General features: G+C 38.5%; 1 protein-coding gene across 1 annotated transcript in view; it reads right to left on the reverse strand.

The window, feature by feature from the left end:
* Positions 1-491: 491 nt before the first annotated feature.
* prkd1 (protein kinase D1) overlaps positions 492-16,948 on the reverse strand; it is a 69,366-nt gene continuing 52,909 nt past the window's right edge. The window contains exons 18-21 of the mRNA XM_022205393.2: positions 13,854-14,014; positions 13,622-13,728; positions 9,493-9,578; positions 492-7,789 (exon numbers count right to left, since the gene is read on the reverse strand). Coding sequence (XP_022061085.2) covers positions 7,562-7,789; positions 9,493-9,578; positions 13,622-13,728; positions 13,854-14,014 — 582 coding nt within the window. The 3' untranslated portion in view covers positions 492-7,561. The remainder of the gene's footprint in view (positions 7,790-9,492; positions 9,579-13,621; positions 13,729-13,853; positions 14,015-16,948) is intronic.

Below are 16,948 nucleotides of genomic sequence, written 5' to 3' on the forward strand. Positions count from 1 at the left end.
TGCAGACGTCAGAGGAACCACCAGAGACCCTCACATCCAGGACCTTCTCTGTTCTCCCCTCAGGTAGATGCTACAGGACACTTAGAGTCAAAACCAGCAGACTCAGAAACAGCTTTTATCTCCAAGCTGCTGCCAAATGTCTCCTCCCCCCCTGAATGAACATGATCACAGCTACAGGTTCAATATTGATGTCAGTGCAATCCATACTTCATGTGCAGTAATCATGTGTAGAGCAGCTCTCCAGCCACGAACCGTTTCCGTTTAGCATGCTGCTCTTATGTTGTGTATAATTAGGGTTGTCTATGTTTTAGTGTGTTCTATAGTCTTTTTTCAATGCTGCTATTCAGAGAGTACCAAACCGATTTTCATTGTTCTCTGTAGCACTGACAATAAAGATCTATTCTATTATTCTATTTTATTCTATTCTATTCTATTCTATTCTATTCTATTCTATTCTATTCTATTCTAAGAATCGACTCAAACTTGTCCAGTTGGTTTTAAAATCTCTTTATTTAAACATGATCCAGAAGAAAAATACATCTTTAAGGAAAGCAGACAGAAACACTGTTCAGAGGCTGAAGAAACATTTAGAAAAACATTCAGAAAAAAGGGACCAATTCCACCTTAAATCAGCAAAATAGTCCACTTTACATCAGCAGAATATTCCACCTTAAATCAGTGGAATATTCCACCTTAAAATCAGACAAATATTCCACCTTAAATCAGTGGAATATTCCATTTTAAGTCAGAGGAATATTCCACCTTAAATCAGCGGAATATTCCACATTAAATCGGCAGAATATTCCACCTTAAAATCAGAGGAATATTCCACCTTAAATCAGCAAAATATTCCACCTTAAAGCAGAAGAATAGTCCACCTGAAATCAGCGGAATATTCCACCTTAAATCAGCAAAATATTCCACCTTAAAGCAGAGGAATAGTCCACTTTAAATCAGCAGAATATTCCACCTTATACCAGCAAAATATTCCACCTTAAATCAGCAGAATAGTCCACCTTAAATCAGCAGATTATTCCACCTTAAATCAGCGGAATATTCCACCTTAAATCAGCAAAATATTCCACCTTAAATCAGCAGATTATTCCACCTTAAATCAGCGGAATATTCCACCTTAAATCAGCAAAATATTCCACCTTAAATCAGAATAACATTCCACCTTAAGTCAGAATAACATTCCACCTTAAATCATCGTTAATCCTGAAACATCGTCTGAAATATGAAAATAATCCACCAGCAGGTTAAAGGGTGGAGACAGTTAGCTTAGTAAGATGCTAACAGCTAGCGGAGCTAACAGTCTGCAAAAGATGGACGTAGCCGTTAGCATGCATTCTCTCTAACCGCCAGTAGGGGGTGAGTCTGGTGGGAAAAATCAATCTGATTAAATCAACGGGAAATTATTTTTCTGTTCATCTGAAACTTCAATAAAGATTCTCTGTAATTTAAAGCGCCGTAGCTTCTCAGCTAAATTAGCTTTATTATTCATTCTGTAGGTTCTCATCCTTCAAGTGTTTCATAAATAAATGAAGTCATATTTTAAAAAGTTTATTCCTGAATTTCCACATCAATAATGGACTCCTGGGTCACAAGGGCCAGGAGATCATTTAGAGGAACTTGGAATCATTCTGGAAAAATTTTGAATCGATTCAGAGAAATTCTGAATCATTTTTAAAACATATGGAATCATTTGAGAAATTTTGAATCACTGTGGAAAAAATTAGAAAATTTCGGAAAATTTAGAAAAAATTTTGGAAAATTTTGAGCAGCTTAAGAGAAATTTTGAGTCATTTTAAAAATGTTTGAATCAAATTGTCACTGGAAATTTTTGAGTCAGACTAGAAAAAATTGATTATTTTGGAAAAAATTTGAACAATAAATTAAATTTCTTTTATCATTTTGGAAATTTTTTACAAATTTTGAATCATTTTAAAGAATGTTGAATCATTTCAAAGATATTTTGAATAATTAAAAAAAATTCCAGATTGAATCAATTTGGGAAATTTTTGAATCAATCTGGAAAAATTTTAATTATTTTTTAAAATGTTTTAATAATTTTGAAAAAATGTTTAATCATTTTTGAAAAAATGTAACAATTTATTAATTTTTTTATCATTTTGGAAAATTTTGAGTCATTTCAGATAAATTTGGAATAATTTTTTACATTTTTAAAAATAATTTGGGACAATTTTAAATAATTTTATTTAAAAAACTGAATCATTTAAAAAAATTGAATAATTTAAAAAAAAATTGAATCATTTTGGAGAAATGTTTAATCATTTTGGAACATTTTTGAATAATTTAGAATTTTTTAGAAATCATCTTGGAAATATTTGAATCATTTTAGATAAATTTGGAGTCATTTTACATTTCTCAGATAAAATCATTCCATAAATCCCTCTATAGAGTTTTAACCTGAATATTTTCTTTTGTTAGCGTCTTTTCGTAACACCAGCGTTATAATCTGTCCACTAGAGGGTGTAAATGTGCTGTTTAAAATGCTTTTATTTTGTTTTATTAATGTTGTAGAAATCATTTATTTACTTGTATTTCTGTTCAATATTTGTCTGATTTAACATTTGTAGCTTTGGTTTATGAAATATTAATTAATATTTCCTGATCAGTTTCTGGGTTCAGTCACTAATTTGAAGTTTTCAACACATCTTGTTGTTAATTTAGGAACGATGGTTTGATTTAGAGGAAAACAGATGATAAAACAACAAATCTCCTTGAATGTGAGGCTTTAAATGAGCGGCTAACAGACCAGCAGGTGGCGCTACAGCGGCTACATCCGTCTTTTCTGTTGAAACCAGCAGACGTCTCAGAAACACTTTAAAATCCTCGTCTAGCTGCAGATCTTTAGGATACATTCAGGTTTATTCGGTTTCATTCCCAGATGTCAGGAACTGCTGCTCCGTCGGTGTCGTCACATTTAAACTCATTTCTTAAAGTCCAGATTATTTATAAAAACCTGAAAACGTCACAAATGTTCTCAGTTGTCACTCTAATGACGAATATTTAACCCAAACTGGGATCTTTTACTAAACTCAACCTGAAAATTAAACCAAATTTTTATTATTATTATTTATTCTTTAACTTAAAAAAATCCTCTTCACTAAAAATATCATCAACAACTTTGACTTATTATTAAATAAAAACCCCAACGAGAAGCTTCAGGCTCCATTTATGACTAAATTAATCATAAATTATTATTATTATTTCACTCAACAAAAATATAAAAGCAACACTTTTGTTTTGCTCCCATTTTTTATGAGATGAACTCAAAGATCTAAAACTTTTTCCACATACACAATATCACCATTTCTCTCCAATATTGTTCACAAATCTGTCTAAATGTGTGACAGTGAGCACTTCTCCTTTGCTGAGATAATCCATCCCACTGATGAGACACCATGATCAGTGACCAGGTGTGCCTCAGACTGGATCTGAACACAATTGTTGGAAGCTGAAAACGTCCCAGTTCTTGCATGGCCAGCAGACTCACCAGACATGTCACCATTGAGCATGTTTGGGATGCTCTGGATCGGCGAATACGACAGCGTGGACCAGTTCCCACCAGTATCCAGCAACTTCACACAGAGATTGAAGAGGAGTGGACCCCCCCCAATGAAACCAAACTGCACCTTTCAGAGTGTCCTTTTATTGTGGGCAGTCTAAGGCACACCTGTGCACTAATCATAGTGTCTAATCAGCATCTTGATATGGAACACCTGTGAGGTGGGATGGATTATCTCAGCAAAGGAGAAGTGCTCACTATCACACATTTAGACAGATTTGTGAACAATATTGGAGAGAAATGGTGATATTGTGTATGTGGGAAAAGTTTTAGATCTTTGAGTTCATCTCATAAAAAATGGGAGCAAAAACAAAAGTGTTGGTTTATGTTTTCGTTGAGTGTAAATGTTATTTGTCTTTTATTAATACGTCAAATCAAATTTATTTAAGAAGCACATTTAAAAACAATAAGTGCTGCACAATTCTGTATGTTTTATTTTAATTAATTTCAAATATTTAATGCTGCTAATGTTTTTTAAATCTGCTTATAATGAAAATAATTATTTTCTTGATGTTTCTACTGCTCGTTTACAACAGATCATCAAATTTTATTAAATTAAACATAAATATGCACTTTATGGTCCTTTTTATAATGACTAATTATAATTAATCATTCTTATATGTACTAACACAAAAATATATTTATTCTTATTACATGTACATAAACAATGAAACGATAAAATTATATCCAATATAAACACATAAATATTGATTTAATAGTGTTTTTTAAAACCTGTTTATGATTATAATTCATCAAATATCCATGAATTATAGTTAAATATGTATTTTATTACCTGGATATAAAATATAATAACAAATACTCACAGAAATAAAGTATTTAGTGGAATATTTACCCTTTTAACTGGACTCTTTTACAAAGTTTGAGTCATTTTGAACAAAGTTTGAGTCACTGGACGGCTTCACACAGAGGAAGTGTGAGCTTGATGAGCAACTTGTTGGAGATACATTCAGCATGGTGAAACGTGTTTGTACAGCTGAAACATGGATGCTTTCGTGATGATTACTGAGACTTTCTTTGACCTCTGACAGAGCAGCAGTGTGTGACTGCAGGAATGAAAACCACATGAACAGTTCTTGGCAGGGATCAGTAATGTCCTTAAATCTTGGATGTTTTCAGAGATAAAACTCATATTTTCACACCGTCTGATAGAAGCCCTTGTTGTTCTGACATCTCAACATTTAAAAAGATTCATTTTAGAAGTTAAATGGAACAAAAGTAAACCTCAGACTGAGCTTTTTTCAGGTAAACTGGAGGTTGTTTTTTTAAGAGAATGAGTTGAATCTTGGTTTATTTACACTGAAATGTAGAGAAAGGAACTCAGTGGTGATGTTTGAGTTTATAAACCATTAAATAACAGTTCATCTGTTGGTTTCTCACAGTAGATCCTCATTTAGATCTGAAATCAAACTCAAATGTACAGAATCTGGACGAACACTTGCAGTTAAACCAGTAAAACTTCCGTCTCTCTGTTCTAAAATCAGACTTGCTCTTCCAGGAACTACAGATTCTTTAGAGCACATAAACAGTCAGAAAACACAGATTTCAACAGATGCTTCAAGCAGAAAACCGCCTGTTTACGGAGAAAACAAAGGAAGGATGGCGTTTGTGTGAAACTGAAACATCGGTTTCAGAGAAGAGGCACGAAGACGACGAGGCCTGAAGGAAGCAGCCCTTATTTAGATGTTTGGCAGCATCAGAACCGTGTCTGATAGACCTGGAGGTTCTGTATGGAGGAGACCAGACCAGTTTAAACCAGTTTACCAATAAAATATCTTTAAACACCAACATCTTCATCTCTACTTCATTCATTTCCAATTAGTGTGTACTATTAGAAGGTAAATGAAGGATGTACTGCAGCAAACCTGTTTTCTCTCCATGATGTCAGCTGATGTATGTCGGTTGTAGTTCCTGGTTGTTCCACCAGGTGGATGCTAGCTAGCTAGCTAGCATTATGTTCATAACTTTATCATAAATGACATGAAAGTTCTCTGGTTCTACCTCAGGTTCTGTCTCCTCATACTGAACCAGAACACTGCGTATTTGGGTTCCACTTTGTGCTGAAGACAAACATTCAAACAGCCGACAAAGGCGTAGCGTAGCGTTCAGGTGTTCAGCTCACCTGTCGGACAGGAAACAGACGCGTCGTGCTGCTTGTTGTCTTTTTATTTAGTTTTTTACAGACTGAAATTAAAATATGAAATATTTCTCGTTGTGGATCCAGAGTTTGGACGACAGAACGACGCGTTTCTTTCTGCTCGTTTTTGGTTTTGTGTGGAGCGACGGAGGGTTTTCATTCCAGAATGCTACACAGACTCCTAAAAAGCAGAACAACTTCTCACAATGGTGGAGATCTGTTTCTGGCATGAATCTTGTGACTGGAACTGAAACGTGAAGTTTAACTGCTTCGATTAAATATCGTGAACAGAAGACGATTAAATCATGAGACAAGCAACAGAAGCATTCATATCTTCATACTCATAACACTTTGAGCCCTCTGAGACGCCGTAGAAATGGATAAAAACTCTACTGTAAACACTCCATGACTTTTGATCCGACTTCCTGTTTGGTGATGGACTTCGGTTTATCCTTGATAAAAGTTGTTCTCCACCTCCAGAACCTACTGACAACTGGTGCTAGAGTAGGTCTACTCTAGAACTTTCTCCAGGAGACATACTCCTTTCTTGTTTCTAGTCTTTAAGTTTAGTCTCTCATCCAACATTCAGAATTGGAAACTTCAAGGTTCTTGAAGTCCATAGAGGAGAACGTTCCCTGGACAAAGTTCTAGCGTAGTTCTACTCTAGAACTTTCGCCAGGAGATGTTCTCCTTTCCTGCTTCCAGTCTTTAAGTTTAGTCTCTCTTAGAACATTCCAGGTGCTTGAAGTCCACAGAGGTGGGTCCAGATTTATCACCTTTTTATGGACTTTTCCAGAACTTCATCAGTCCATCAGATAGAACCATGACTTTAGGAGGAGAAACATCTGAGTTCTGGTAAAAACTGACCCCAGATCAGTTTAAATCCATCCAGGTGTGTCAGTCTGAAGATATTTGGCAAATTTCGAGTCATTTACGACAAAATTTCAGGTCCTTTTTTATACATTTTTGAAATGATTTGGGGAAATACTGAGTCCTTTTGGAAGGTTTCTGTCATTTTTTGGACAAATTTCAATAATTTTGAGGCAATTTAGTGTAATTTTGAACATCTTTTGTCATGTTGAACAGTTGTTGAGCCATTTTGACAAATATTGAAAAATCTGGTATCAAATGTCGATAAAATCTCATTTTATCGACATCTGATACCAGGTCTGTCCACTTTTTATCCAGATATAGGCAGATTTTGGCAGAAAACATTGAAAAAACTTTGCACGGCTTCACTAAATATAATAAAGTTCTTGTAGAAAAATCATCCGAGGGTCAGGAGGGACTTTGTTTTTACTGATTGTCTCAAAGTTGTGCGGTTTTTGGTCTTTCTGATGAACAACTGTGGAGGTTAAAGAAACTAAAAGAAAACCATTTACTGCATTTTGTGTTAAAATAGTGAAAGCTGCTCCGTTCTAAACTACACAGAAGGATGCCAAATGAAAAAACAACAAAACAAGGACTGATAGTTAGAAATCAGCAGAAGTAATAAATAAGTTTGTAGAGACAGAACAAATCCTAATAACAGGATCAAATCAATAGAAAAGAAGGACTTCTCAGGTTGATGAGATAAATAGAAGGCTTATGAAGTATCCTGACCACAGATCTGGATTCTGCTGGACTCCTGCTGCAGCTCGATAAAATATGAAGTGATTTTAGGTGATAATTCGGACCTTTTTTTTAATGAATTCAACAAGCTGTTTTTATTTGTCGTCTTTAAACGTGTTTGGATTCACCTGCAGGTCGTCTCCTGGTTTGTTCTCTCTTTCGTTTTCTTACACTCGTCGTGTTTTCTGTGGATGACCTCGTCCTCACAGCTCGCTGACCCTCTCGCTGAGCGTCTCCAGCTCCTCCTCCTTCTCCTGGTAGCGCTCCATGACGATGCCGTCGCCATGGGGACCGTTGGCCAGGTGTGACGGGTAGTCCAGGCCGCTGAGCTGAGCGTGGTGATGCCAGCGGAGGTCGTCGCTCTCGTGGGTGATGTAGCGTTCGTTCATACGAGACTCCAGGTTCCTCAGGTCCAACCACATCTGGTAGTCCTGGTGGAGGAGCAGAAGAAGGAGGAGGAGATGGAGGAAGAGGAGGAGGAGGAGGAGAAGAAAAAGAAGGAGAAGATGGAGATTAAGAACAACAACAAGAAGAAGGAGGAGGATGAGGAGAAGAGGAAGAAGGAAAAGAAGAAAAAAGAAGTGTTGATAAACATCTCTGGAGCTTCAGAACCTTGAAAAACAACAGCAGCTTCCTCTGAAGAATGATTCTGAGCTTCAACCATTAAGTCAGCACGTTCCTGGAGAAGTTCCTGAAAGTTGCCAGAAATCGTAGATTTCAGCACAAGTTCTGGAAAAAACTGGCATCAAACCTGCAACCTTCTGATTAGTGGAAACCCTGAGAAAGAACGTTTGGAGATGAGTCTGATAAGCTCTGAAAACATGAAAGCAGAAGAGCCATAAATGTTCCTCATCTTCTAAAAACTGAACCACGTGGACAACCTGGAGAAACCACGTTCAGCTCATGTTCTGTAGGCAATAATTAAGATCATTACTAGAGCTTCATGAAGTTATTAACACATTTATAATTAAACTAAATCATGTCAGATCTTCACAACGACTGAAAACTACAAACTGAAATCACAGATGGCCTGAAAATATCAAACAATAAATATGAGATCAATTACAGTCAGTTATGATCGTGAATATAACAGTTATGGAATCTTATCCTTTAATTTTCATATAATTATGAATAATTTGTGTAATTCCTGGAGAAATTCTACGTGTGATTCTGAACTTTTACATTTCAGTTCCTTAACTGCAGGAAATCAAATAATTACAGGAGCTTTACCGTTTTATCAGGAACAGGATGATGAATACTATAATTATGGAACTGTTCTCTGTCTTTTAATTGTTGGATAATTATAAGAAAATTCTACATTTCATGGAGAAACTCTGTAAAAGCAATAAATAAAATAATTCTAAGAGCTTTATGATGTTATAAAAACATATAATAATGACATAAAATAAGACCCTCACCTTCATAATTATACAGGGATTTAATAATAATAAACTGAAATAATAATTATAGTGACACTGGAAGTATCAAACAAGTACTTTATAATTATGGTACGATAAATCCTTTACCATGCAATAATAACCATGAAAATTACAGTTATTAAATCTTATATTGCAGTTAAAAAACTATTTTCTTGTTATTATAAGAAATGTGTACTCATTCCTGTAGAAAGCTGCTGCTGCTGAACTTTTACAGTTCAGCTCATTAACTGGAGAAAATTATATAAAATTATATAATTATTATATTAAACCTTCAGAATAAATCCTGCTCAGTCAGTCATGTCTCTATTGATAATATAATTTCTGCCCTTTAAAATCTATAAATCATAGCAGCTTCATTAAAAATCCTAATAACAGGAAAAAATCAGGATCTCAGGTTTAGAATCATCTCTGCCTTTTTAACTGAGCAGCGATCAAACAATTCTAACGTAAACAAGCAGAAAAAGCTTCATGACTGTGAGGTGAAATGAAGAAAAGCAGGAACTCCTCGGCGCTGACGAATGAAAACAGTTAAATTCTTTGTGTGAAACCCAAACAGCGAGGACAGGAAGTGACCTCTTTCACATGACCTGCAGCCACTTGATCCAGACTGGAAGTGAAAATGTTGATGAAGCAGCTTTAAAGTGAGCCGGTGGTCTGGTTCCTCCAGGTTCTCCGGGTTCTAGAGGGTGTCCTACCTGGAGCCAGGGGTGGCTGAGGGTCTTATCCACGCTGTAGCGCTTCCTCATCTTCACCTGCAGCAGGTTGTTGATCAGGTCGATGGCTGCAGAGAAACAGACCAGAAGGAGAAGCAGAAGAAAGTCAGAGGCAGGGAGGAGGTGAAGCGAGGGTCAAGTGTCTGAGGAGGAACAGATGATGAGGAGGAGGAGGACGAAGGCCCGGCCCCCGTGGAGAGGGGCCGGCCGGGGCTAATGAGCAAAGCTAACATGATGTTAACATTTCTTCAGGGGTCATCGGTCTGAACAGCTCCAGGACCTCGGGGCCCCTCAGGTCTACGGGGCCTCCATCACTCTGCATTATGCACATGAATGGGCTCCACATGAATAGATAAACCCCCAGCTCCCCCAGCTCCCCCAGCTCCCCTTCCAAGAACCGCCGGACCCTGGCAGGCCTCCCTCCATCCCTCCATCCCTCCATCCCTCCATCCCTCCAGCCCGTCACATGACCCGATAATCCACTGAAGGACGGCAGTCTGCACGAATCTGAGGCACAAACCGAACTGCAGCAGCAGAAACTAAACATTGCAGCTACAAAACACTGCAAATATAAAAAAACACTACAGCTACAAAAATTATTCAGCTACAAAAGCATTGAAGCTCCAATAAAACAGCAGCTACAAAATACTGCATTTAAAAAGACACTGCAGCTTCAAAAACTCACCAAAAGAGCAAAAAATGTCCAAACTGACTCAAGAATCGTCCAAAATCAGTCGAGAATTATCCAGAAATACTTCAATTTTGTTCAAAATTGGTGTAAAATTTGTCCCGAATTACTCCAAAGTGTCATTTTGATGTTCCTCCTCTGTTCTCTGTTTCTGCTGCTTTTATTTTGTCGGTTTTCGTCTGTCTCTGAGCAAACACGGTCTGCAGTTCAACCTAAAGAACCAGAACCAGGAGGAGGAAGGTTCTGCTTTTCTGAGTATGCAGAATAAAGTGGTTCTGATCAGAAATATCATCATTTCAAGGTCAGTTTTGGTGAATTTATCAAGAAGACGGTTCATCACAGGTGTTTCGTTCAAGGACCGTAGGATTATTCTGTTCTGGTTGATAAATGGTGTAATTTTAAGGATTTGTTGATGAAAACCAGGCTCTAAAACCTGACTGTTTTCCTTAAACCACACTGACTGAGTCTGAATCTTTGGGTGTTTCTTACTAATGAACGTTTTACGTCTTTTGCTGCCTCCCACATTCTCAGACCTGGAACAGAAGAGGGAAGAAGCTGTTTGCTCGTATGTGAGACGGTGGAGCTGATTAAAAGTCGGACACACTGAGAAGAGGATGCGTCCAAACGGCAGGATTCCTGCTGAGAGCGTTAAATATACAGCTAGTGGTCATCAGGAGGAGGAACCAAAACTTTACAGACTGTGAAAATCTGGCAGCAAAGGTAGCAGGAAAACATGTTGAAAAACTGTGAAAAGATCTGTAGAATGATCTCATTTTTAGCTGATCGCACGTCGTGAAACAACAAACTACTATTTTTTATGTTCTTGCCAGTTTCAGCAGCTGTTTATCTTTTTTATTAAGATTCATTCAACCAGACAAAGTGTGTTTATTCAGCTTTAACTGCTTACTCTGATTAAATGTGAATGAAACTGATCATAAACATTTTACACTCTTCTATTTTAAAGCAGCGTTCCTCTGGCAGAATCAGAACCTTCTGTTAAATCATCAGTAGAAGATGTTTCACTGTTTCTAAACCACGCTGCATTCATTTCACTGCTTTTCTCATGTTTTGTTGTTCCGTGTCTTAATTTAATGATCTTTTTTGTGTTTCTTTTATGCTGTCTTGTTTTTTGCCATTTTTTTTTGTCTCATTTGGGTTGTTGTGTTTCGGTTTTTGTTGTTTTCTTTCTTGTTTTTTGTCTGGTGTCTCATTTTGTTGCTTTGTTTCTTAACTGAATCCCTTTTTTGCCATTTTGTGTCTCATTTATGTCGTTCTGTGTTTCATTTATTTCTGTTTGTCGTGTTTGTTTTTGGTATTTTCTGTCTTCATTTAATACTTTTGCCATTTTGTATTACATTTGGGTTGTTTTGTGTCTTTTTGTGTTGTTTTCTTTCTCATTTTTTGTCAGTTTTTCATTTTGAGTAATTTTGTTTGTGGTTGCTTTGTGTCCCATTTTGTGATGAATTGTTGTTGTTTTCTGTCTCCATGTCTCCTCTCCTCTGCTCATCATCAGTAGATGTTCCTCCATGCTGATGGATCTCCAACAACCTGCTGCTCTGTTCTCTGTTTCTGCTGCATTAATTTTACTCTCCATCTAAAATTGTCCAAAACCATTTGAAATTTCACCAAAACAGCAAAAAAAAAAAGCCAAAAAGGGCCAAACCAACTGAAGAATCGTCCAAAATCACCTTAAAACTGTCTAGAATTGTTTGAAATTAGTTCAAAATGACTCAAATTTTGTTCAAAATGCCGTTTTGGAGTCGTTTTACACCAGTTTTGATGTTTCATGCTGAATGTATGCTGGCAGAACATAAACACTTCACACATTTTTATTTTTACTGTCTAATTTATTATTTTTACTTATTTGTTCATTTCATTCTCTTCGACGCTGAATTTATTTACTTATTCACACATTTATTATTATTTTTAGCATTGTGTTTATGGTTTAATCTTGTATTTTCTTTGACTCCACTTGTTCTCTTTCCATTTTTGGTTCTTCTATTATTTCACCAACTTTAACTTCTGAATCTCTTTTCTTTCTGTTTGGATCATTTCGTTTTGTTTGTTTGGTTTGAAAAGATGCTGCATAAATAGAGTGCTTATTATTTTATTCTCATTCTCTGGACATTTGTTCAGACTTTCCTTTAACTGCTGATGAACATGATGTTATTTCTTCAGCTCTAAATGAGGCGTTTGAGTTGAAAGCAGCAGAAACTTTGTAAACTTTCGCTCCATCACAGCGAGTCGTGTTGCCTGTGGGCAGCAGAGCTCCGTTCCTCTGATCTTTGGAGAAGCAGGATTGTTGACGCACTCAGAGTTTATTCTCTGACATTTAATCCTCCTGCGGCCGACAAACAGGCGACTCGATTTATTCAGAAGTCAGTCGGAGGGACGAGGAGGTGGAGGGAGGTTAGAGTGACTCAGCAGATTTAAATCTGTCAGCGGACCAATCAGACGACACACGGCGGCGTGACTCAGCGCGGCCGAACATCCAGCGTCACCTGGGCAGGTGTTTGAGGAACAACACCGAGGTGAAGCCGACCGTCTGAGGAGCTGAGTCACCAGAGAGGAGCTGAGTCACCTCCAACACCAGAACCCACCAGGACCCACAGAGATGACCACAAATTACATGACTAATCAGAAACAAGCAGCAATATTTAAACTGAAACTGAACTCAGAGCTTCCTGTTTATTTCAGTTTCATTTCACAGCAGCTCTTTGATTTCTGTTTTTATTCTATAAAGGAAACAAAGACAGTGACAGGACTCCAGATCTGCTCATTATTCCTGAGTTTTTACATCATTTATTAGAGTCATTCTATATAAAATCAACTAAATCAGATCAACCAGCCACCACACATGCTGATATGAGCCTTAAAGTTTACCCAGAAGTCACTGTTTAAAGTTTTCTCCAGCCTCATATCACAACACTGTCATTGTGGTGCTCCTGACCACAGAAATACACAAAACCACCAAAAAGAAACACAAAACCAGCCTTGAGGGTTCACCCAAAAGTCCCATTTTAGAGGTTTTCTCCAAGCTCAAATCACAGCGCTGTCAGGACTACGCATTCACTGTGGTACTACTGGTCACAGGAGACTCAAAATGACCACAAAGAAACACAAAACCACCCATGGAAGTTGACCAAAAATCATTTTTTAAAGTTTTCTTCAGCCACATATCATCACACTTGGAAATCTGTGCTTCACTGTCAAGTTCTAGAGTAGACCTACCAACAACTGTAGAAAGTTCTACAGTAGACCTAGTTTCCTCTAGAACTTTCTCCAGGCGGCGTTCTCCTCTATGGATATCAAGGACCTGGAACTCTAACACATTCCCAGTATGAAGGTAGAACTCTGATCATCAATAAAGTTACTGGAGATGAAGAACTGGAGTAGAAACCTGGGACATGTTTGGTTCCTTACCTTCCTGTGAGACTTTCTTCCAGGGGTGAGGAGGATACATGAAGGCAGCGTTCTGGATCTGATCATTGATGTCTTCGTCCTCATTGAAAGGAAACGTCCCACTGAGACTACAAAGACATAAATAGATCACATATATGACCTGTAATGAGTTCATAAATACAGTGAGAGTGGTTTCCTTATGGATTTCTACCTTTAAAACCAAAGAAAACAGACTGAAAGTGTTAGTTCCTACCTGACGTAGATGATCACTCCGACCGACCACATGTCCAGAGATCGGTTATAACCTTTGTTCCTCAGGACTTCCGGAGCGAGATACGCCGGAGTACCGACCACCGAACGCCGGAACGACTTCTCACCGATGATACGAGCGAATCCGAAGTCACACAGCTTCACCTGCAGCAGGAGAACGAAGAGGAGTTCAACAAAAACAACTGATCTGCAACAAACCTTAAACCCCAAACGCATTAATTCTGGTTACAAGTCATGAACTTGCTCATTAGTATTTGTCATGGTGCCCGTTGCTGCTAAACTCCCACAATGCTCTCTGCTTTAACCTCCTCTGGTCTCTACAGGATTAAACAGGAAGAGGCTCCACCTGGTGGAACAACCAGGAACTACAGCTGATCTTCATCTACTGACATCATGGAGAGAAAACTGGTTTACTGCATCTGTTGGAGCCTCAGTACATCCTATCATCTAACACCACATTTACCTTCTAATGCTACATTTACCCTCTAATGCTACATTTACCCTCTAATACTACATTTACCCTCTAATGCTACATTTACCCTCTAATACTACATTTACCCTCTAATGCTACATTTACCCTCTAATGCTACATTTACCCTCTAATACTACATTTACCCTCTAATACTACATTTACCCTCTAATGCTACATTTACCCTCTAATGCTACATTTACCCTCTAATGCTACATTTACCCTCTAATGCTACATTTACCCTCTAATACTACATTTACCCTCTAATACTACATTTACCCTCTAATGCTACATTTACCCTCTAATGCTACATTTACCCTCTAATGCTACATTTACCCTCTAATACTACATTTACCCTCTAATGCTACATTTACCCTCTAATACTACATTTACTCTCACAACAATATTCAGATGTCAAACAGATATGCTGGACTGATTTTAATAACTTATCAATTAAATGGAATCAGATTGGAACTCTGTACATGTAGATATTAAATAATTAAATGACTCAGATCAGATCAGGGCAAAAAGACTTGATTAGGACATCCTTAATTTTTATTTAGATCATGAGACATCAGAAAAGGTCAAATTATCAGGTAATTTCCAGGATAAGTGGCAAAAATGAAAAGCGTTAAAGATCCATGGAGGTCAGGTCTTCATCCAGTTCACCTTTCTGCTCTGCTCACACATCAAAATATAGTAATCATGTGTTGATTTGGACATTTTTTGAATTTTATGACAGTTTTTGTCATATTTGAAACAGTTTCTGAGTGTTTTTGGACAAGTTTTTGTCATTTTTGACCATTTTTAAGTGATTTTTCACAGAACTGTGTCATTTTTGACATTTCTTTAATCTTTTTGTACAAATTTTTGTCCTTTTTCAGTCACTGTTGGCACAGTTTTGTCAGTTTTGACATTTATTTAATCTTTGTGGACGAGTTTTGCTGTTTGGTTGTTGCTAGAGGTACGGACCCGTACCCGTAGCCTGTGGACTACGGATACGGCACTTTCCATTTGCCAATCAGATACGCGAGATCTGGTCACGTGACTCCCGGTAGACGCTAGCGGTACGGACCCGTAGCATCAGTACTACAGGTACGGACCCTAAACCTGACCCTAAAACTAACCCTAACCTTAACCTTTGCTTACCTTTCAACAGTTTGCAGTGGTTAGCAGCTTCTTGACTCGCGAGACTCGCGTACGGGTCCGTATCTGTCTGGCAAATGGAAAGTGCCGTATCCGTAGCCCACAGGCTACGGGTACGGGTCCGTATCTGTAGACACTACCTTGCTGTTTTAGATGTTAACGTTCCGTTAATCCTCTTCACTCCTAATGGAGCATAGGGCCTCAACAGTCGCTCTCCACTTCCCCCGGTCTCTGGCTTTCCTCTTGGCTTCCTCCCAAGACAGGCCGATGGTCTTCAGCTCATCGATGACGGTTCGTCTCCATGTCTGCTTTGGGCGCCCACGCTTCCTCTTGCCTTCAGGGTTCCATTCAAGTGCCTGCCTGGTGACGGTTGCAGGTTCCTTCCTCAGCGTGTGGCCGACCCATCGCCACTTTCTCCTCCTGATCTGGACGGCAATCGGCTCTTGGTTGGCCCTAGTCCACAGGTCACACACAGTTGGCGGGTTGAGATAGCAGTGGCTTTCCACACTGGTCGAAGGATGGCAAAGGCCTGGCGCGCTTTCTTGATTGTGGCCGAGATGTCCTCGTCTGTACCTCCTGTCTGACTTATTTTGCTGCCCAGGTAAACAAACTCCTGCACATCTTCCGTTGCCACTCCTTCACTGGTGATAGGGGCCTCCTGCCCGTTGTTTGTCCTGAGTACCTTTGTTTTTTCTTGGCTGATCCTAAGTCTGACATGCTGTTTTAGACACTTATTTGTAAAAATCTGGACAATTTCTGAGTCGTTTTGAAATTACGTTGCTGTTTCATTTCCTCTGTAAACAGTCGACTGGTTGAAGATGGTATGATTTCAGTTCACCAAAAGTTTCTTTAACTGAATTCAGATGGACTTTCACATCTCTGTAGATCTGCATCAGCCAGATGCTCTGCTGACAACACCATGGAGGTAAAGCACCTAAAGAACAGACTGAGTCACTGTAAGAACTTCTGACTTCAACATCTCCTGATCTGAAGAAGTGACAGAAACCTGAATTAGTGTTTGGATGAAGTGGAGCTCTGATGATTCAGACACACTCAGGAGGAGGACGGAGCTGAATCTCTGCTCATGTCGATGTTGTGATGAATCTTCTGCAGACCTTCAGCATCTTCAACTGAGTCACTGCAGGTCTGAATGCTCCAGGTAGATCCTCAGCTGTGGGCGGACTGACTCGTTTTTTAGATTTGACTGACACATCGTCGCCATGGAAACCTGGACTTCTTCTCATCCTCGACCGGTCGGTGTTGTTTTACAGAAGCTGTCAGGCTGAAGAAGAAGAAACCTCCTGATGTGCTGTGAAAACATCTCAGCCAGATGAAGCTGACATGTTTCCAGAGCTGAAGTGTTCCAGATGCTGCAGGAGCTCTGGAGCAGAGCAGCGCTGCACCAGGAGATAAATGGGAATCAGGTCCTGGATTTTTAACGGCACAGACGTGAAACTTGTTGA

Source organism: Acanthochromis polyacanthus, chromosome 1 (assembly GCF_021347895.1).
Source record: "Acanthochromis polyacanthus isolate Apoly-LR-REF ecotype Palm Island chromosome 1, KAUST_Apoly_ChrSc, whole genome shotgun sequence".
NCBI lineage: Eukaryota > Metazoa > Chordata > Actinopteri > Pomacentridae > Acanthochromis > Acanthochromis polyacanthus.